This window comes from Diabrotica undecimpunctata, chromosome 3 (assembly GCF_040954645.1).
Source record: "Diabrotica undecimpunctata isolate CICGRU chromosome 3, icDiaUnde3, whole genome shotgun sequence".
NCBI classification, from domain to species: Eukaryota; Metazoa; Arthropoda; class Insecta; order Coleoptera; family Chrysomelidae; genus Diabrotica; species Diabrotica undecimpunctata.
The window spans coordinates 117,505,891-117,528,414 of record NC_092805.1 but is presented as its reverse complement, the minus strand read 5'-3'; the positions used below and the strand labels follow the sequence as shown (position 1 = coordinate 117,528,414).

Below are 22,524 nucleotides of genomic sequence, written 5' to 3'. Positions count from 1 at the left end.
AAGAAGAAACAAGAAGAAATTAAAACATTGATACTTAAAAACTCAAAAGCTACTAGTCCTTTTAACTTTTGGAACCTATCAATAATATTTTTGATTATAATAATTTTTGCATATTTTGGTATTAAATGTATAAGAAGAACGAATTCGCAAAGAAACGATGATACTCCCATGGAGAATGTTCACATCCAAGATGATCCTGAAGAAAACCTACCACAAGCCCAACCTAGGTCATTTTTCAATTCCATGAAAAATTCCAGAAACTAAGGGTGGAGGAGTTATAGTCGTTGACCCCATAAGCCAATACCCTAAATCCGATGCGTCAGCACCTGAACTATGATCGACCTGAATATAAAAGTGCAACTTGCGAATTATTGTTTTATTTTCCAATGTGTAATGTATTTCATTTTAATTAATTATTATTCAGTCTGATTTGAAACCTTGTACAGTAAAGTCTGATTTTAATATTGTAACTTTTAAGAAAGTAATAAAGTTCTCTCGCATTTGTAAATTAAATAATTATTTTTTAAAAATCGTCCCTGAAGGGCAGAAACTATCAGTCGCGTCGAGGTACGGTACGCGGTTGCATGACTCCGTCCACACTTGAGAACGCGACGGGGTTCGAGACGGCATTCGGAGCATATGTGTACCCACCTTAAGAGTATTTTTGCATAGCGAACAAATGGTTCTTATAATCTTTTGTTTGACTTTGAAAAAGTAAAATAATGGACATCTTTCGCGATGCGACTCTTTGAGACACCTTAGAAATAAAAGGAGTGCTAATCCCTTCTTTAGTAAGACTATCAACAATTTAGTTACTAGCAATTCCTTTTTACACTGCTACGCACACCAAAGTTACTTTTTTGTGCTTCGTCAGTTGCTTAAGGGACTATTTGTATTTCCAAGCTGTTAGGCACTCACAAGGTATAGACGTCAAAATCTTTTGGAGGCAGTTTGGCTATCAAAGGCAATACATATGTTGATCAAATTGGCTCGTTTTAAAATTATTCTTTATAGCACAGAAATATGATGCTTAAACAGAAGTCTGCTTAAAATATTGTAAAAGTATTTTAAAGTGCTATTATATATTAGTATAAGTATAGTAATTTGTGTTAACTCTCAGTCGTTTATCTCTGCGCGTCTTAAATAATTATGGGTCTGTTGTACTGTATATAGGACCAATAGATCATTTTACGTGTTACTTTTACTTTTACAAAAACACGTCCAGGGAGCCCATGTTATTTCAGAGGTGATGTCTAGATGCTTAACCTCTTCCCAGAATGATACTGTTATTTCATTCATGGTCGGGTGTTAAATTATTAATTTCGTCCTAGTAGTGAATGAATCAAGTATCGTTGGATTAAGATTTGCTGAAAACCCTTCTTTCTAGCTCTAAGTAGTTACTAGATTTAAGGCAACTTGCATACGATCAGCAATAATAGTATCATGTTCACCGAAACCACTATAATAGATCATACGCAATACCTTTTCCTTGTCATTTAGCTCCTAATGAAAAACTGATTTGTTCTATAAATCATACAGACGTTAAAGAATTTTGATTTCAAAGATGTGAGGATGATTCAACAACTATACTGGAACAAGTGAGCAAAGACGTGAGGACTATACTCTTTTCCTATTGCTATACAACATATATACAAAAAATATTTTTAAAATTGAATATTTATAAATAATCTACGACATACTTGTCATACAGCTATCATAGCAGACAATATGGGGGCCTTGGGGGGGGAGATAATATAGTAGGAAAGGAGTACAGTGTTAACATTAATTTTACGTAAAAGCGAGTTAATGATATCATTCTTTTGTAAAGAAAATATTGTTTTGTAAAAAAGTTTTAAACATGTAATGTTAATAGGTCAACAGCCGTGATTTTCTCCTTCACGCCACTTGAAAGTTTGTTAGTTTTCACGATAAGGAACCTGCAAAAAAAGTCATACTGGCAGGTCGTGAAAACAAAAATTTTTCCTTGGAAAAATTGCAGAAAAATTAGAAAAATTCGATTTTTAGAAAAACCCTGCTTCAACTTTAAAATTTACTTTTTTTGCTTATCTCATGACATTTTCAATACATAAAAAGGCATAAAGGATACCGTCGTGGTTGAACTTTGTATTGAATCCGATGGTCCATAAAAGATAAAATTTATATTTATTCTTTATTTATTTTTTTTTAGGTTTTTGGGCTACGTTTATTACTACAATACTTACAATAATATTTTTCGTTACTGGAGTTTACTGTAAGTTGTTTTCATTTATTGACTAACTTTTATATACCTATATTTATTGAATAACCCAATTATTTTAGATGACGCAGTATCCTTTAAGGATTTTATTGAAACTGGAGCAACTTATAATGAACTGAGAAGTATTAGATACGAACTGAAATACTTAAAGAACAAATTGGACAAAATTGAAATAAACCGGTAAGTTATATATATTTTTTACACTAAATAATAATACAGTTCACTATTTTTATTAAGAATAAGTCACAATTTTACTTCAAAATAAGTTTATTTGGCGTTTCTATTTCCACTTCGGATATCATTATCAAAATACAAATCAACAATAAATTAAACAATTGTTGTTTATTGTTATTTGGGGAAAAATTCTTCTAATAATTTAATTTTATATGACTCGTTCGTTCTGACAATTCCGACATACTACATATTATACATTTTAAGGTAGATGGCTTTAAAATGATTTTGTCAATATTTTTGGGTTGCGTTACTGTGACGACTTTATTGGAAGATAGTTCATTCGATTACATGAAATAACTATAACTTAAAATTTTACCGGGTTATAGAATTCTGGAATTGCTATCATGCATAAATAGATCTATAAGAAGCCCATTGCAACGATTGATTTATAAAAGATGGTTTCCGAAAAAAATTACTCTTCTGGCCTTTGAGGAATTCATAATTTTTTCAATACCTCTATGAGTTAATGTTTAAATCCTTAGATTCGTATAAAAAAAACAGGTGTAACATAAAAATACCCCCTCAGAGAGCCGTTAGACCTCGTAGTGGTGGAGAGGCTCTTCAACCTCGGCCGTGGTTACTTATTCTGTAAGATAAACACGAACAAGTGGGAGGTAATAACGGCGACACCCAGGTTTTATTAGCTTTCTTCCGGTATGTGGAAAAGTGACCATCCATTCGCTAACTTCTCGTATCGAATATAAACAAGAACTACTCAAAAGTCACTAGTCAAAAATAAAACGCGATGAACCCCAGAAACGACCTTAAATGTCCAGCATGAGCAGCGTAGCGAGGAAGAAGTTTAAGTAGCTATTGAAGCAAGGCCCCGACTCAAAGGAGGCTTGGCAGATGCGGTAAAATCTATTTGAAATCCTCATAGGAGTACGATATACACAAAATATTTTTAGGTCTTAGTGTTTCGTTTATGAGCATTTGTTTGTGAAGATAAAGTTCATTATCTCTAATAAATATAAGAATGAGGTACAACGTAGCTGTTTCTAAATTATTTTTAAAACTAGAAATAAATAAAATCTTCAATACTAGCGGACCAACTCGACATCGAGTTTTTTAAATGAAATTTTTATTTTGCGAGAAAAATATACAATATATACAATGACAGGAAGTAAAAATATTTTTATCAATAACTCAAAAACTATAAATGATAATTTCGTGAACTTACATTTTTGAACTCTACGTTGAATTCTCTATTGATTTGACTAATAAAAACAAAACCGGAAGTCGACCTCAAAACCGGAATGCAATTTTTAGTTCATCAAATGTCGACATGGATATCATTTAGCAGTTAATTTTGCATGCTGATCACGAATCCGGTGTCAGATTTGCTCTATCTTGACGTTTTATGCCCGTTTCGGGTCACTTCCGGTGTCGGATCGTAACCGGAAGTATATATTTAGATTCGTCTCGACGAGACCTTTCGATCCATATATACATTATGGGGTCTAAAACTTAAAGTAAATTTTAACTTCCGGTCATCTCAAAACCGGAAGTGAATTTTTGTACCAAAAGTATATCTTGACAATCTCATACGTAATACTAATAATATTCCGAAAAAATATTTCAATTATCTAATATGGTTTTATGGTTTTTGAGTAAAGTGGTGGACAAGAAAAGGGCTTAGCGTTTTAGTATATAAGATGTTGCCTGTGTGAGTCCATTTCAAATAGGTAAAAGAAATAAGAACACGACTTATTCACAATCAATTTATTCTACCACCAACGACCGGTTTCGCATACTATAATTTGCTATGCATCTTCAGGTCAACGGTACATGGTAAACTAAATGCTGAAAATATAATAACCCCTATTAGGATGCTGTCTGGTATAAAATGTAAGGCCAATATTGTATGTGTGCAATGTATTAAATATGAATTTAAATTAATTAAATAAAATTTAAGTGAAAAAATGATTTAATGAAAAATGAAATTAAATTAAGTTAAATTAACGACTGATGACATCAAGCGAATGGCTGTTCATGAATGGATGCAGAAAACAACAAACAGAAATGAATGGACACACCTAAGGAAGACTTACATCCGACGATCGATGGAATAGCTGTTGATGATAATGAATCTTCTGTAATATGTTTGCCATACATTACTGCCTCTGTTCTTCTAGTCGTTTATGTGCGTCATGTTTTTGGCCCATCCCCACCGCTCAGGTTTGAACCTGACTTAAGAGCCTTTTACGATACTGACTTTTAAATATTATGTACATTCGCCATCTTACTAACTATTAAAATTCTAATTTTTCACCTCGGCAGAATTCAATCCAAGATCTACTTACACGTCAAGGAGGAACGCTATCCACTTAATCACCCAGGAATAAATAAATACATTAATATGTATATTAATTCAGTCATCGGACATTAAAACATTAATCTTCTGTATCTACTCATTTAGATACTATAACTCAACTTTATTTTCTCGTACTATTACCGTAACAAATTATTTTCTCCTTGAATATAGGTACACTTCTTGACGACGTCTTTAGAGGATTGATCCCTAATTAATTACACTAAAGAAGTTACGAGAAATGTAATAAAGATTGATTATATCCAGTCCCACGAGACGTGTCCTCAACAGTAAATTTTATTGAAGAGCGCCGTTAACAGATCCATATTCTCTGCGGTGATTAATTTTAAAAATTTTCGCAATTGGAAAGAACTTGGAAACGGGAACACCTCTGTTCTTAAAGTACTGTAATGGGATATATTCTTAATTTTTTTACGGGAAAAATAACAAATGTGTAAAGAAAAATTTAACAGTTTTTATAAAAAAAAATAGAAATGTTCTTTAATGCTTTAGCTTTTAGATTGAAAGCTGTTCTCCAATAGTTGCCATTTTGACACATAGCATTCTACGTTTCCTTCCGACTCCTAGTCTCTGCCAGAAATTCATTTCGGTTATGTTAAGCATTGCATTGTCTCTGTTGTATTCTTTATTTACCACACTTCAGAGTCGTACGTAACTATGCTTTTAATTATGGTATTATAAATTCTTCTTGTGTTGCCGTTGGACATCGTTTGGTCCCAAAGAATACTATTTAGGTGTGAGATAGCTCTGCTATTTATATAGCAGAGCTTATATTAAATATATAAACTTATTCAATATAAGCATTTCTGTGTCTTTTAGCTTCATCTAGTGTCCCGTTGTTTGTAATTTGCAAATCTGGGTAATTATATTTCCCACATTGTTTAATTTGCTGTCCATCTTCTAGTTGTATTTAGGTTTCTCCATATTCACTTTCGAAAGAAACTACACAAGATCCAGTTCGGTACAACCTGATCTACCTCCAGACGAAATGAATCAATTTTTTACTACAATTGCAGAGAATATAATTACATCTCTTCCCAATATTAACGTCGATGTCCTCGTCAATTACAGAAATTATCCTTCTCCGAGCAAGTTCTTTTTTTTTCTTTCGTTTTGGAAGAAGAGGTCTCTCAAATAATAGAGTCTCTTAGTAATTCTAATTACAAAAATTTTAAAAGAAACTTACCAAATAATTTTAACACCTTTCACTCATCTTATTAATTTAATTCTATCAACTGGAGTATTTCCAGAAATACTAAAATACTCAAAAGTACTACCAATCTACAAAAAAGGTGATTCCTCAAAAACTGACAATTACAGACCCATAAGCATTGTTTCTACTTTTGGGAAAGTGATTGAAAAAGTTATCAAACAACAATTTTATTCCGATTTTGAGTCAAATAAGTACTTTAGTAACTCACAATATGGATTCAGAAGTGCTCGTTCTACTACGAACGCGGTATTTAATGTTGTGAGCGAGGTGATTGATGGGCTTGAACGTGGCAATCGCGTAGCAATTTCTCTTTGCGACTTGTCGAAGGCTTTTGATTGCGTTTCACACGACATTTTGCTTCACAAATTAAATTACTATGGAGTCAGAGGTATCCTTCTTAAGCTTATAACTTCTTATCTATGTGACAGATACCAGGCGGTAGTGTCTAAAGGTCATCTCTCCGATTTTCTATCCGTAAAACATGGAGTCCCACAAGGTTCGGTCTTAGGACCTCTTTTGTTTATTATTTATGTCAACGATCTGCCTAAATTCATATCTCCGTACAAAACCATACAATTCGCAGATGATACGACATAGGTTATATCAGGAAAAAATAATGATGATTTAAAAATGTCTCATGAGCAAGTTTCTACTAAATCTAGCCCAAAACGCAAAATTTGGTTATATCTGCAAGTAATTTACACAATGATCTAGTTAAAGAGACTGTTAAACTATTGGGAATAACCATAGATAATCGACTTAACTGGTCGGCTCATATCTCACAACTTAAGAAAAAACTATCAAGTTCATTATTTGTTATTCGCCAACTAGCAAGGGTTGTCAACTTTGAAACATTAAAAATGACATATTTTTCCTTTTTCCACTCTCATCTAAACTATGGTGTAATCATATGGGGCAATTCAACAAATGCATTTCAAATTTTTAGAATGCAAAAGAAAGCTGTCAGGATTTTAGCAGGGGTTAGTTATCTAGAACACTGCCGACCTTTCTTTATCAAATTCAAAATTATGTCGCTACCTACTTTGTTGATATTTCAAGTTTTAACTGAAATTCACAGAAAACGTGCTCATTTAATAAAGCAGTCCGATGTCCATGTTCACAATACGCGAAACTGTCACTAAATACGAACAAATCGCTGTAGATTAAGTCTTTCAGAAAAAAATAGTCTTAATTATAATTATTACAATATTTTACCAAAAAGTATAAAACAGCTAAGCTGTAATAGTTTCGATAAAGTTATAAAAAAATATCTTTTAAACATTGTTTTTACTGCTCAGAAGAATATATGACTCATTGCAGAACATCGACTGAACTGCTTACCGTAACTTTGCCATAAATGTTTTTCTGTTTATTATAATGTTCTTGTTTGTATATATTATTTAAGTTACGTTTTATATTAGTTTTTTAATACTATGTATGTTCTTTTCGACTTGCTACAAACAATATTTGTATTGTTATGTAGTTAAATAAATACTCTACTCTACACTTATAAACATTATCCTTTATATGCTTGTATAAGCTTTCGTGTCATATACTCTAGATCATATTCTTGTGCGAACACTATCTGATCATCATCTGCATAACACAGAGTATAAAGTTCGGTGTTTCCTTTTTCGTGTTATTAAAACTTAAACACCTAAAAATAATAAAAATAAAAAAAGTAGGAACTAAAAAAGGATACCAAATAGGATAAAAACAACTTAAAATAATCTGCTATGCAGACAATGCAATACTCTCTCAAAGTGAAGATGATTTACAACATATATTGCACCAACTTAATATAACCACCAGAAAATTTAACATGTTCATAAAACAATATGGGGAAATAAAAATATCACGAAAGAAATAAAAGGCAGAATTTACAAAACAGTAATCAGATCAATAATGACACACGCGGCAGAAACACTACCTGACAAACAGAGGACAAAAAGGATGTTAGAAACAGCAGAGATAAAAACACTTAGAAAAATTGATGGTAAAACACTAGGTGACAGAGCTAGAAGTACCGATATACGACGTAGATGCAAAGTGGATAACATCAAAGATTGGGTAAGAAATAGAAGAATAGCATGGAACGATCATATAAGCCGAATGACAACAAATATAGTGTAAAGACGGCAAGAGATGGTTTCCCAATAAAAAGACGATCAGTAGGAAGACCACGAAAAGGATGGACACCCAATGCACACGAAAACAACTTACTAGAAGCACATTGAAAAACAGACAGTCATGTCTACAAAAAACAAGATGTTCTTAAAACTCTCTCTGGGTATATCTTAAAAAGTGTGGGGGATAGGCAGCATACTTTCGTAATTGTGAAACCTTTCGTTATTCCTTCCACTCCATATATTCCATCACTAACTTTTATTTTGGCTATAATATGGAGATATAGGTTATTAAATGCTTTAAATATCTCAATATTTATATTGGTTTCGTCAAGTGCCTTTCACATCTTTTGCCGCAAACACGGTCGTATGCATTTTTTAAGTCCACATAGAGCAAGCGAACTTCTTGATCAAACGCTGTCTTCTTCTCAACCACTGGGTTTCACAAAAAGTGGTCTGTCCTGGACCTTCCTGTTTTCAAGCCTGCCTGTTCTTCGGCTTCCTTATCTTTACAGTCCTCTTCAACCTGATTTTTAGGGATCTTTCCAGTGTATCGCAAGACTGTGGCTTTCCAAATGAGTAGTTATAATTTGAAATAAAGTGCCTACGAAAATAGTCGTGTGTTACTTGAGGCTTTACTTTCTCATCGTTCTGGATGGCAACGTATATCTCTGCGACTTTTTTTGATTCTGGTGCGTTTTTCTCTAATTTTTCCTAAACATTTCATCCATCAGACATCAGACAAAAAAAACCGGGAAACAAGTTCGGTCAGATAAAATGAAAAGTTGTTTTTGCTGCTGTTGATGAAAGCATCTTGAAAAAATTAGCTGGTTATCTATGAATTTTGCCACAGTCGTTTTTCTGGCATGTTCGAGTAGTTAGAAGCGTTGATTGACCTATAGTTTTCATCAGACAATTTTATTTTTGTGCTTTTCGTATCTTAATTTTTAAGCTATTTAATTGAAAGAATATATTGCATAACGAAAAAGAGTAAAGGGAACCCGTGTCAGACTCGGTCTAATGAAGCGATACCCAAAGTTTGGAGTGAGTATCCATCATAAACTTTTTGCAGACGGGCACTCTAACTATAACGTAGACATCGATCACCAATTAATCATTGTTGTGTGCCACTAATATCAGCATTCTCGTCAGCTAAAACCGAAAAAGCCGTAGCATGTTTCGCATCTTCTCTTTTTTGCTCCAGATTCTAAATGACTCTTCAGAATCTCGTCTCCCGAGTCAACTCAAAAATGTGGCAGGTCTGTAAAAACAGAACCCTTCTCGAATTTTCCACAAAGTGAAAGATCATGTTGCCCTCAAAATAAAATTGTTGAAATGATATATCGAAGTTTTAAACGATTTTCTTTAACTTCCTTGAGATATGTAGTATTTAAATATTCATGAATGCTAAGACTTTTTCTATCCATCATTTTTTCAAATGTCTTTTACGAAATCAGTGTGTCACAATAATGCCATTTACTTCCCACGTGTGACCGAGCAGATTTATTCCTTCCGACTCTTGATAAGTAGGTAAAAAAATTTGGTGAATTCCTTGAGGAATGCTCCAACCTGGCTGCCTGTAAACTTCATTTTCTGATATCTCAGAAGCTGAGTCGCTTTGTTCTTTTAAATTTGAACCAATGTTATTTGTGTGTTCTACTGTTTCTACATAATCAGGATCATTTTTAACCACCGGGATCACCTCATCTTCGGAATTCAAATATTCAGGAGAGTAGTTGGGATCCTCTATCGAATCAGACGAAAACCAATACAATAAAACAAGACACGACAAGCATCTCAGCTGGACCGCGAGGAGACCGCTAGTGATATGCCAATAAAATTATACTCTGGGACCGCGGCGGTCCCTGTGGACCGCCAAAAACTTTTGCTAATATTGACAAATTTTTACTTTCAAAATAAATTTTAATTACCATAATAGTTATAAATGATCAACTACTAACCAAAATCAAGCAAAAAAAAACTTCGGCCCAACAGAAAAAAACAATAGTTTTCCTGTGGCGTTTAACCTGTTAAATTTGTTCTTTATCTGAATTAGTTATGTTACGTACCTACCTTTAAATTCTATTGAATTGTCTTTCTTCGTCCAAATATACTGCAATAAGCAATGCTTCTTCTTCTTATGAATCGCACATTTTATACACTATATTTCCACTGTATTTTATATTAATGAAATCGCAGGTCGCTATCGGTCCGATGTGTTCTCTTTTTACATAAACTGAGATCGCCATCGCCATCGTGAACGCGATTGTGACCGTGGTCACTTGTGGTGGTGGAAGTGGTGGCGGCCCCTTTTTATTCTAATGAAAGTTAAATAGTTAAATATTTTGTTTTTTTTTTTTATTTTAGGTAGATACATGTATATGATTATAAAATATGTAATTTAAAATCTTACTTTAAGGTAATTGCTAATTTTTCTTCTGGGCTTAGGCTATCACGCATTGATGTATCCTGTTTTCGTATGACATCTTCTATTTCACATAATAAAAAATTAAAAGAAGACATTGACATCCTGTAAGATTCAAAAAACTTGTCAGGATATTCTTTTAATTTGTTGTGTAAAAGAAAAAAATTTCCCTCTGTCTGTCTAGGCACTAGAACAGGGTGAATCCTCCATCTCCGTTGTTTTTTAACCCTACGTCGACGGCTTAATGCCAATATTAAAGCAACTTTTTGTTGAAATGATAGATTATCCATACTACATACTATATTATTGTATTATCGGTCTGAATTTATTTTACTTATTTATTTATTTATTTTATCTGCTATATACACGGACACTATATAAACGGACAAGATACCACTGATTGTAGCTGCGTCATATTAACACTCATGGAGCCACTACAAGACCAAAACGCGGCGATATGGGCGCTGTAAACTGTCGCTCGTGGAGCCATGATTTTACTACTTTACTGCCGCCGTAATTTTACTGCTACTGCTAGCGACTAGTGTTGGTGAATATCGTTACTTTCGAGTACTCGTTACAATTCGTTACTTTTGTATCGAGTAATCAAAGTAACTATTCGTTACTTTGATTACTTTGATTACTAGTTGTTATGTTAGAATATAGATTACAAATGAAATGAGTACTATGTACTTATCGTTGATGTTTTGCGTTAGTTTATAAATCTTGGCCACGTTCATAGCAGTATGGAATAAGAGTAGGGGTAGAGCACAAGAAATAAATAAACTTAGTAAAAAAAATTAAGAATATATTGTGATTAAGCATTTTAAATTAGATTACAAATAAATAAAAAATTTCTTAACTAATAAAAATATAACAAAATAACCAAAAATCTATACAACTAAGAAAAAATATAATGTTTTAACACATTCTTTAATTATTATTTACTATATAAACAACAAATAACTAACAATAAACATTTAAAATAATGAAGAATAAAGTAAAATTAAGAATATATTGTGATTAAGCATGTTAAATTAGATTACAAATAAATACAAAGTTTCTTAACTAATAAATATAGCAAAATAAACAAAAATCTATACAATTAAGAAAAAATATAATGTTTTAACACATTCTTTAATTATTATTTACTATAAAAATAACAAATAACTAACAATAAAATTTTAAAATAATGAAGAATATATCTTCTCAAGAATTTAATTGGTGACTTTAATGCCAAAGTGGGAAAAAGAAACGACAAGCAGGAACAAGTCATGGGAAAGTATGGAGTCGGCGAGAGAAATGAAAGGGGAGAGAGACTGGTTCAGTTGGCTCACTACCAAAACATGCATATTGCAAATACATTCTTTAAGAAAAAATCCAACAGAAAATGGACTTGAGTAGCACCAAATGGAATCACTAAGAACGAAATTGACTTTATTCTAACCAACAAGATTGCTACAATAAAAGATATCAGTGTAATAAATAAATTTCAAACAGGCAGCGACCATAGACTAATCAGAGCAAAAATTGTTTTAGATCTAAAACTAGAGAGAATAAAATTAATCGTAAAACCATCAATAAGCGGTATAAATATTAATAATCTAAAAGAAAACTTAGATCAGTATCAAAGGGCAATTGATGAGAGATTGCGTGATCAAATCGACAGCTCTCAATTAATAGAAATCATCCTTGATAACGACAAAGAAATCGGAGACCCGCAACAACAAAATGAACATAGGATTTTAGGAATAAAAAAAAATTTTTAAAACTGCTAAATATAAAAAAATGTATATACGGGGTATTTAAGGGAACTATATAGATTTCTTTAGTGTAAAAAACAAATAACTAAGAATAAAATATTAAAATACTGAAGAATATATCTTTTGAATATGTATATAGGTACATTCAATGTAAACTTAAAAAAAATACAGAAAAACTTAAATATAAAAAAGTATCTTATTTAAAACATCTATAGTTGTTGATTACAATGCAAAAACATAATCATTTCAACATTTTTTCCCTTCAACCGATTCCTTCTTTCCGATATCAATATACCCGCTTTTGAAAATACTCGTTCCGATGGCACAGACGTTGACATTATACTTAAATATTTTTTAGCGAGTTCTGCCAAATGCGGGTATATTGAAATCCTAGATTTCCACCAATCAAGAGGATTTTCTTTTCTATATATTAAATTTTCATTTAAATATGATTTAATTTCAATTATTGCTTTGATTTTTGAGTCTGTCTGTTTTGGAGTATGAACAATTTTGTCAAAATCTTCCCATATTAAATTTTCCTCTTCTTTATTTATCTCGGTTTCCATTTCATTTTCAGGTGGGGTGAGTTCTGCAGTTCTTTGCTGTGTACCAATTAAGTTGGCGACTTCATTCTCCAATCGCTCCCTTGCCATTTTAAGATTTGCTTCCGAACAGAAAAGTTTTGTCTTAAATCTAGGGTCTAATAGACATTAGATTCAACAGAACGTACATTCAAGACGTACATTTTGCCATTAGACCATTAGATTCAACAGAACCAAATCTTAAAACTATTTCTTTTCCGAAATGATTTATTAACGCTGCTGCATTTGTTGTGGTAATCTTCTGTTTAATTTTTTGCATTGCTGATTCTAATCCCTTTACTATAACGATAATTTTGGATAAATTCACATTTTTTTCGGCGGACATTTCTGTCGAAATTTGCTCAAATGGCTTTAGTACCAAACAAATTTCTTTTAATTCTAACCACTCCAATTCCGTTAAAAGTTTCACACCAATTTGTAACACTCCCATCGCAGCATTAAGAGGTTCTTTAATTTTTAAAAATCTTTCGAACATGAAATAAGTCGAATTCCATCTAGTAATTACATCGTTTTTTAATTTTAATGGAGTTGACCGGCATTAATTTGTTTCTGTAGATCTATTAATTTATTATTTGCTTTAGTGCTGCGATGAAAATGTTCAACAATTGATTTTACTTTTCTCTTCAGTGGAGCGATTTCGGTGATTTCGATACCACTTTGTACAACTAAATTAACTGTATGAGCAAAACAACCTATATGGCCCCATCCAGTTAACTTAATTGCAGCCTTCATGTTAGCCGCATTATCGATTGTTACAGCAAACACTTTATCGAAAATGTTCCACTATTTTAAAACATTATATAAATCATCCTTTAAGTTTTCAGCAGTATGACTTTGTTCATACTAATGGCACGTTAGGAGACAAGAATATAGACCCCAATCATTATCGATAAAGTGAGCGGTGTAACTAATGTAACTAGTCTGTGAATGTTGAGCTGTCCATGAATCTGTAGTTATAGTTATAGCTGAAGTCTTAGAGAGCAATGCCTTTAATTTATCCTGTTTTTGTTGAAATTTTTGTGGCAAGAAAGAATTGGAGAAGGTAAATCGACTGGGAATCGAGTAAGATGGTTCAAGGCCGGCAATTAATTCCTTGAATCCCGGATTTTCAATTACGGATAATGGTTGTAAATCTTTTACAATCATATTTATTATTAAATCATTGATTTTTTGCTTTTTCAACAAAGAAATCGGTTTTAGAAAATGACTAGCTATAGATGTTTGAAATGGATAATTAATGGTTCTTACTTTACTAGTGTTACTGCCTTGTACTGATACACCAGAAACAGAAACTAAACATGACTCTGACTGTTCGTCTGGGCGGTGTTATATTTGCATGTTTCTTTCTAAAATTATTTCATATGATTAGCACTTCAATATGTTATAAGATATAGTATAGTTACCTTCAATAGTCGCTGTTGATGTAGAAGGCTGACTTTGAACATTTTTAAAACCAAAGGTATGTTGTTTTGTTTCCAAATGTTTTTTTAAATTGGAAGTCGATCCTCCTTTATAGGAATAGCTATTTCCACATATGTTACATTTTGCCTTGCCATTGCTCAAGACAGAAAAACGTAACCAGATGTCGCTTCTTTTATATTTTCCTTCCATAGTATGTAATCTAAAATTAGATTTTATTGAAAATAAACTTTAACAAAAATTTGTCTTTCATCAGTTGAATTAAAAATACCAGTAGCATTATTCAATATATTAGCTCTTACCTTTGTTAAGAGAAAAAACAGGAACCAAAATACTTTCTTGTACAACAAAACTTCTAAACGTAACAAATACACTTTGGGGTATTTACGCAAAAAAAGTCTCTACAGTATTAGCTACTAAACAGCTCGAGCACAACTAACAAAACGAGTGTAAGAGGTTCAAGTTAAAATATAAAGAAACCCTTTTCATCATTATCAATCTATTACCACATGAAAGGCTAGTGATGGCATTAACAATTTAAGCATTAGAATGTTTAGATTTGTATTGCTTTCTATAAACATTCATACCAAAGACATTTTTGGGATAAGTGATAATGATTAATTGATTACCCTTAGTTGCTTTCTTTGGATAAATTATGAATATTCGTTCTCCAAATATATTTTTTAACAGTATTGTGATCATTATTTTACACAAGTTAATTATCTGTTAAAAAAAACCTTTCCCATAAAGAACCTTTTATTCCAGCCCCAACAAATAAATCATAATCTAAAGAGTTTTCTTTATCTTAATTGGTACCCTTCTTTTGAAGAGGTATGCAGATAATAAAAGTTATTGCCTTGTCTATATTTATAATACTCGTTGTATAAACAGAAATAATATGAAACTTGACTAATACCTATTCTTCATAAATTTTTTTTTATCTTAAAATATCGTCGCCCTTAAAGAGATAACCATCTGGTTATACATTTATTTTATGGCTAGAGTGAAAAAATTGAATTCTTTTATTTCATAAATTTTTAATGTATAAATTTGTTTACTTTGACAATATTAAATCATTTTCATTAGAATTTCAGAATTTCTATTTGCCTAAGTACAAGGCAACACCGAATGTATCTATCATCTGCCGGTATCGGTATATTTTTCACGTATATTCAGAGCGTATGATTACTGTACCTTAGTCGCTTTGGTTACTTTTATAATCGGTACTGGTATATTGTACTCGGTAGAAAATACTCATAAGTAACGAAGTAACGAATGTAACGATTTGGTTCCAAAATTTGTAATCGTTATGTCGTTACTTCGGGTATTCGAAAGTAACGATTACTTTGTAACGAATAGTTACTTTTTCACCAACACTACTAGCGACAATCTGTCGCTCGTGGAGCCATACCCTTAGATGTGTTCTCCGCTGTAACCATTTTTATTTGCATCGGCGCGACCAGCGATAAACGTAAATTGCTTCGTCCTGAACGCTAAACTCATTATATCGCCGCGATTCAGTGTTCCCAAACCTACCGATAAATCGGTAGATCTACCGATTTCGACGTATTTCTACCGATCTACCGACACAGGCTTAAATTCTACCGATTTTTATATTCAGATAGAAATTTTTACTTATTCTTAAATTTGAGAAGAAATATGTAAGAGACAAAACAATTTTTCTTCCGATACGTGTAATTTGCATTGAGCATTTTTGTGTATTCACGAAAACGTGTGAAAACATTCAAAAATTTATTCTTAAATGATACCTAAGCGGTACTTTACAAAGTACACGATGTCATAAAAGCTAATAATGCAATAAATGAATCCAAATTCATTGTGATCCCGACCGCTTGGTTCTGGGAATTTGTCAAGTTAGGAACGGAACAACGCATAGTTAATCTAAGCTTCCGAGTGCACCTCACATAAAAACTCGGTAGTTTGTTTGTTGAATAATATTTCCTTGTAAAAAGGTTTTATACTTGAGTTTTCGTTTCTCGGATAAGTATTCGATTCCTAGTCACAGACTCATTTAAAGATTTAAATTTCAGTCAGTTGAGGTTTGTGAAGTCGTAACTCGTAACGTCGTGTTATTGTATTAGTAGCGTAATTTTTTATTGTACGCGTAACAATAATTTAATAGTTATGTCGTCAAGTTCTGAAAGTGATTCAAACCTAGGTGAAACAAGTAGCAGGTGTCTATTTCAATATTTCATTTAGTTTGAGATTATATTATATGGTTTAAAATAAACATGACAAATAAAGTTTTTTAAGTCCTCTTTTTTTTTCTCTCGTCTACTTAGTAGAATCCAGACCTTAATATTTATGTAGTATATGTACCCAATATAAATGTGACACAGTGTTACCAATGGCTGGGCATGGAAAGATGCACCTCCCTGTCAAAAATTATGCGATTTTGTCCAAAATTATGCGCTGTGTTGTAAAACGTGTGAAGCAATCAACAAACATCAAACAAACCTTATTTTTATGTCCTTACTGTCATCTGTCACGTCCTGTCAGTTGTCATTGTAATAGTGATTGAAAATGGATTGAAAGCGTGTCACAGTCACAAAACAAATAAACAAAATGGTAAATGATGGTAAACAAAATAAACAAGAAACTGAAAAGAAAATAAGTAGGATTGAGGTTTAATTTTTATTTGTTGATTTAAGAGTATGTTAACTGTCATATAAAAGCTTGGCTAGGTTAGAGTGCCTTAAAATGCGAAATGCCCAAAAAAAGTGTGTGATACTGGTACACCCTTGCCCTTGATGGTTATGTTATAACTTAAAAACAAGAATATGGCGCATCTAGACTGGATTAATTTTAATAGGTGAGTACATAATTATATATATTTTTATCCTATTTAACTACAATTCATTTGATTGTGGAACCTGTTCACTTTTTAATGCTTATATGGTACTAAGAATAAGAACTATTCCATCATCATAGGCATATGAAAATATGCTCTTAAAGTGGCAACTGGGAACTGCAAGGTTCTAGTAAAATATCTATGGAAACTGAATACAATAAAAATTATAATTATGACTCTTTCCTACATATTTGTAATACTTTTTTTATAATTATGTAGTTTAACTTTTTTTTATTTTATTTCAGAATACCTTATGTACTGTGTCCTGTGTCATGAGCAATTGATGAACCTGTCTAGTTCCTCCATGGTATTTTTCTATGTTTCCTAGAGACAACTTATTGTGGAAGGAGTTTACTTATGTGCTTTTGAGGATAACAATGATACTCCTGTTATTCATATCAGCAAAGAAAATGTACCTTTGCAATTGAAAACTGTTGCATATACCTCAGATCGGTAAAATGTGAATACAAAAAGAACATGTTCAACTAATTTCTTCCTCAGAAACTGAAGACATAAAAGTTTGCAAATTATTTGCCAAGTTATTTTCTTTACTTAAAATATTATCAGGAAAATAGGATATTTTGAAAAATATACATCATTTGTAATATTTTAGCTTTAATAATCAGTTATGAATGGTACTTACAAGTAAACAACAGATTAAATATCTTAAACTAATGTAAATTATTCTATTAAAACAAAAACATAGGTATACTTAAAGTAGAAACATACTATATTAAAATACAAGCTACTGATTGTCTTTCCATGTATTATGGCCTAGCATTTTTTTGGATGGTATGAATTTTAAGCAACCGCCATTCTTTTCAACTCCTGCTTTGGTTGCCAAAATAGCCTTTGCTGTTGAAGAGTTTAATAAATTCCGTTTGTCACTTTTTATGTTAAACAAATCACTAAATATACGTTCTACACTAGCATTAGAGAATGGCAAAACAAAAAGTAGCTGTAGCGTTTTTTTTAAATTCGGAAATAAAAAAGCATTAGCATCATTTTTTAAATTAAATATTTGAGACCAATATTGCTCACAGTCATCTGAATTTAAATTTAATTTTTCAAAGTCTAATAAAGCGTGTCTTCTCCATTCATTATCTAACTCCTGAATATTAACATATTCTTTTAAAATAGGGAATTGATTAGTTACACATTGTAATGATTTTATTTCAAAGCTTTGTGCAATTTTGGGATCCAATATTGAAATTATTTTATAGATAGGGTCGTTAAAGGTGAATCGATTTTTAATATTACTAACTAACTCTATATAGAATTCTAAAATACATTTAAAAAAACTATCAAATTCTTTTTGGTTCAAATTTGGCTTTTTTTTTAATTCTTTCAAGCTTTCTGTTGCAGCAACTCCTATATAAATATCATGTAAACTAACAAAATTTGTAGGGTTTTCATGGTTAAGTCTAAATATGTCGTTGGTTCTTTTTATTACAGACATCTTTATAAAATTAGAACACAGCGTTCTCAACAGAGTTTCAGTTTGTGGCTGAACCTTACAAAGAAGTGGTTTTTCTGACTGAAAGAGTAAATTGAAATCTGTCATTAGTCCTAAAGAATATGACATAAACTCTAGATACACCGGTGTGAACAAATTTGACATGGTTTCCAACATTGTTTCTGTTGTAATTGACGGGTCTTCAAATACATACTCTGTCAAATATGCTCTAAGTGGCTCATATTGCTCAAGTACTCTATCGACACATTCTTTAATAGATAACCATCTTGTTATGGCTGGAGAGAGTATCTTGTGAATTTTCACTTGAAAAAAATTTTGGAACTCTATAAATTTGTGTCTCCTCAAAGCACTCCTATTAAAATGACTGCCTATGTTCCGTAGCAGATCTTCCACATGCCTAGGTAATTTTAAACAGGCTTTTGATGTAGCTAAATGTGCCATATGACATGAGCATCTAATGCATACTATGTGTGGAAATTCTTCTTTTAACTTGGAAAATACAGAGTTAAACTCTCCAACCATAACATTGGTGGTATCTGATGAAAACCCTACAAAATTAGTCAGTGGAATATTCTTTGAAGTTAAACAGTTCTTTAGAATACCATATAAATCACTAGCTGTTGATCCATGAGCCTCGACAAGATCAAAAAATTGTGTTTTGGTTGAATTATTTTCATAAATTATAGTAGTGAATGCACATTGCTTTTTTACTGAAATATCAGTAGTTTCATCCATAACCAAAGAAAAAAAACATCCTGGCTCCCTTAATTTAATATATAGTTCTTCAAGAAAATTATACCCCAAGTTATTGCAAATAATTGACTTAGCTTTGGTTCGTTTTAAGTGTAATTGTTTAGCAATTTTCGAGTCATAACATATATTTTGAATTAAAGGAGTTAGGGTGTCTACTAATAAAAATGGCAGGTTATTGCTTGCCAACAAGGCACATAACTTTAACTCTGCCGTTTTTACAGCTACATCATCAGCATTTGGTTTATACAATTCAGTGAGTTTAGTATTGCTCGCCACTTTTGTCCAATTTAATTTATGCCTTTCACTTATTGAATGTTTTAGTAATACACTTTTATGAGCTACAATATCACAATCACATACCTTGCAATAGGCGTACTCATTACCCTCAGATGATGGTTGTTTTATTGATTTTTCTAACCAATTCTTAAACTGTGGTACACTTTTCCAAGAGCTGTTAAAAGTCTTCTTTTTTTCACTCTTTGATGCTTTCTCTATTTTTATTTTCTTTTTTGCTGGTGTAGGATCATTCTAAAAATATAATCATAATTTAGATGGTGTAAATCAATAAAATATTAGTCAAAGTCAAATACAAATGTATTTCACTACTGTAGTAGTTTTAAATCTTTCTCATATTATACCTAATTTCTGTAATTATATCTGATATTTGTAGTTTATAGTTTAATTTAATTATATTATCTATATAATTTTAATAAATAAATACGATATGAAGTCTGTGTTTTTATGTAATTTTTATAAAATTATCAATTGCTTCAATACATTACCATAGTATCGCCATTGTCACTCATAATATGAGAATGTGTGGGAGCAGGATAAATAGGGGAGCCTTCAACTTGATGACTGCAACCTGGCTTTTCTACATCAAGTGGTACTGGGGAATCTTTCTGCTTATTTGTCTCTGTTTCCTGATGTTTACTCTAAAAAACAATTTGCTTTATTAAAACACAAAATTTAATTTTAAGAAGCTTAAAAGATCTATACAAAATCTACTGAACTTTTACCTCTCATTCACAGCAGGTATATGTTGGTAATTTTGATTTTTGAAGAAGCATAAAGATATTGTAAACTATATGGTACTTAAAAAAACCAATAAGTACCATTAATTATTGTATAGGAAATGATTTTTTGATGTGAACAAAAAATAATTATTTTAAACTATTGAACATGCATCCTAGAAGGTACAAATTTAGTTATGGTTAATGCTTATGTGATTTCTCTATTATATATATATATATATATATATATATATATATATATATATATATATATATATATATATATATATATATATATATATAAATGATTGTAACTTTTAACTATTTTTTATATTTACCTTAAAACTGAAAAGCCACTTATCCATTTTCTATATATTTTTTAGTTTCTTTGCACAAACACAACACACAAAGTAACAGTTGAAGAAGTACACTTGAATAATTAATTTTTTTTTTCAATTTGTGCCTTATATTTATATATGTAATTTAATGTGAAATCCCTGTAAATACAAATGTGAAGTACCTACCTACTCAAATATATGTGAAACCTTTCCTTCAATGTGTATTGATTGGGTATTGTCAGATAGGGGGATTTTTCTGGTGAGAAATATTTGCTTGGGGAATAACAGGGCACTTTATAGTTAGATTCTTACTACAAAGAATGAAAAATGATTTTAATGTAAATGTTATTTATATTATACAAATGACCTTTTCCTTTTCAGTACCTTTCAATAATTGCTCCCTCCAAATAATGGTGAAATTTTTAAAACAAATTTATTTTTTGGTTTTGAGATATTTAATATGTCTTGGCAGACCTCACCCGCCTACTCCTGTTACTATGGGAAATTGAGATTCATATACTTGTTATGCAGTTTTTTTCGGTTTCTTACAAATTATTACATATATAGAAATTATTACATTTTATGATCTGACAAAGTAAGGAATAGAGATTCCTATAATTTTGTTAGATACACTTCTAGATGTTAACCTATGGTATTATTCTATGGCCTCATGAATGTTGCTGCTGTCAATTCGTTCGAATTATAAAAAAAACAATTCAGAAGAATTTAAACATTGCTGAAAAATATTTGAAAGATTTAGGAATATGACAAAATAAAATATGAGGAAAGCTTTGAACCCTCATTTAGCTTGAGTTGTACAACAACCAGCATTACACTTATCAAATACCCCTATACCAGGCCCATTAGAAATGACCACCAATAAAAAAAAGAAATTGCAAATACTAAAAAAGATAGAAAACGCGATATTTTTGCACATTTTGTCTGTCCTGGTTGTGTATGGAGAACATTGTAGCATGTTGCTCTGAATGCACAGAGAACAATTTGGAGTAAAATTCAAAGTTGTATTTTGAGCAGAGAATTTTTCTGTTTATTGTTATAACCAAATTTGTGTAGGTTAATATTTGTATTTTAATAAAACATCTGTAGGAATTTTGGAAAACATTTGTTTACCAAGTGCTAATAAAAGTTAAACAAAGCAGAAAATTAAAGGTTTTAGATTAATTCCTATATTTTTTGAAAAATAAAACAACAAAAATAGAATAACATAAGGTCCTTAAGTAATAGACACGTAAACCGACAAAATACTTAAAAACATTATGTGAATGTTATCTGAAATTTGTAAGTCATTTAAATTTTGGTCCTGATGGACTCCACAGGTGACTTTTTCAGACCACCCGTCCACTCCCGGGTTAACCCTAAACCACTCTTAATGAAGGTGACTCAGGTGGCCGAAAATCAATTTTTACATGTTGTAAATTTATTTTCGATATAATGCCGCCATAGAATGGAAATTTTCTTCCATAAAGTAATTTTTATTTGCTAAAGTTAATGCTGTATAACTATAAAATGTCAGGTCAGTACAAACATCTTTTTTTAAAGGAAAAAAGAAGACGCGGACTCTTCTTATAAACGTTGTAAGCTGTGGCTTGGCCTTGGCTTTTTCTTTTGCTTAGCTGGATTATGCGAAATTGTGCGATTTTATGAAGGATGCGAAAATTATGCGCTGGGAATTAAATTATGCG

At 31.5% G+C, this 22,524-nt stretch overlaps 2 protein-coding genes across 3 annotated transcripts in view; one reads left to right on the top strand and one right to left on the bottom strand.

The window, feature by feature from the left end:
- Positions 1 to 22,524, top strand: part of LOC140436121 (SUN domain-containing protein 1-like) — a 56,058-nt gene that overhangs the window by 13,238 nt on the left and 20,296 nt on the right. For both annotated transcript variants that reach the window (XM_072524829.1, XM_072524828.1), the window contains exons 2-3: positions 2,189 to 2,251; positions 2,320 to 2,437. In XM_072524829.1, the coding sequence (XP_072380930.1) occupies positions 2,189 to 2,251; positions 2,320 to 2,437 (181 nt within the window). The remainder of the gene's footprint in view (positions 1 to 2,188; positions 2,252 to 2,319; positions 2,438 to 22,524) is intronic.
- On the bottom strand, positions 17,766 to 20,948 carry LOC140437289 (uncharacterized). Its single transcript, XM_072526721.1, has 3 exons — positions 20,822 to 20,948; positions 20,253 to 20,405; positions 17,766 to 19,998 (listed from the first exon to the last, which is right to left on the bottom strand). The coding sequence occupies exons 1-3, from the start codon at positions 20,846 to 20,848 to the stop codon at positions 17,986 to 17,988; spliced, it is 2,193 nt and encodes a 730-aa protein (XP_072382822.1). The 5' UTR covers positions 20,849 to 20,948; the 3' UTR covers positions 17,766 to 17,985.

Bases quoted from the DNA above. Each gene is read 5' to 3' on its own strand.
- LOC140437289 (XM_072526721.1), bottom strand. From the start codon at position 20,848: ATGGATAAGTGGCTTTTCAGTTTTAAG. The intron at 20,406-20,821 runs GTAAATATAAAA...ATTGTTTTTTAG, and splicing joins AGTGGCTTTTCAGTTTTAAG to AGTAAACATCAGGAAACAGA. The intron at 19,999-20,252 runs GTAATGTATTGA...TTATATTTTTAG, and splicing joins GTGACAATGGCGATACTATG to AATGATCCTACACCAGCAAA.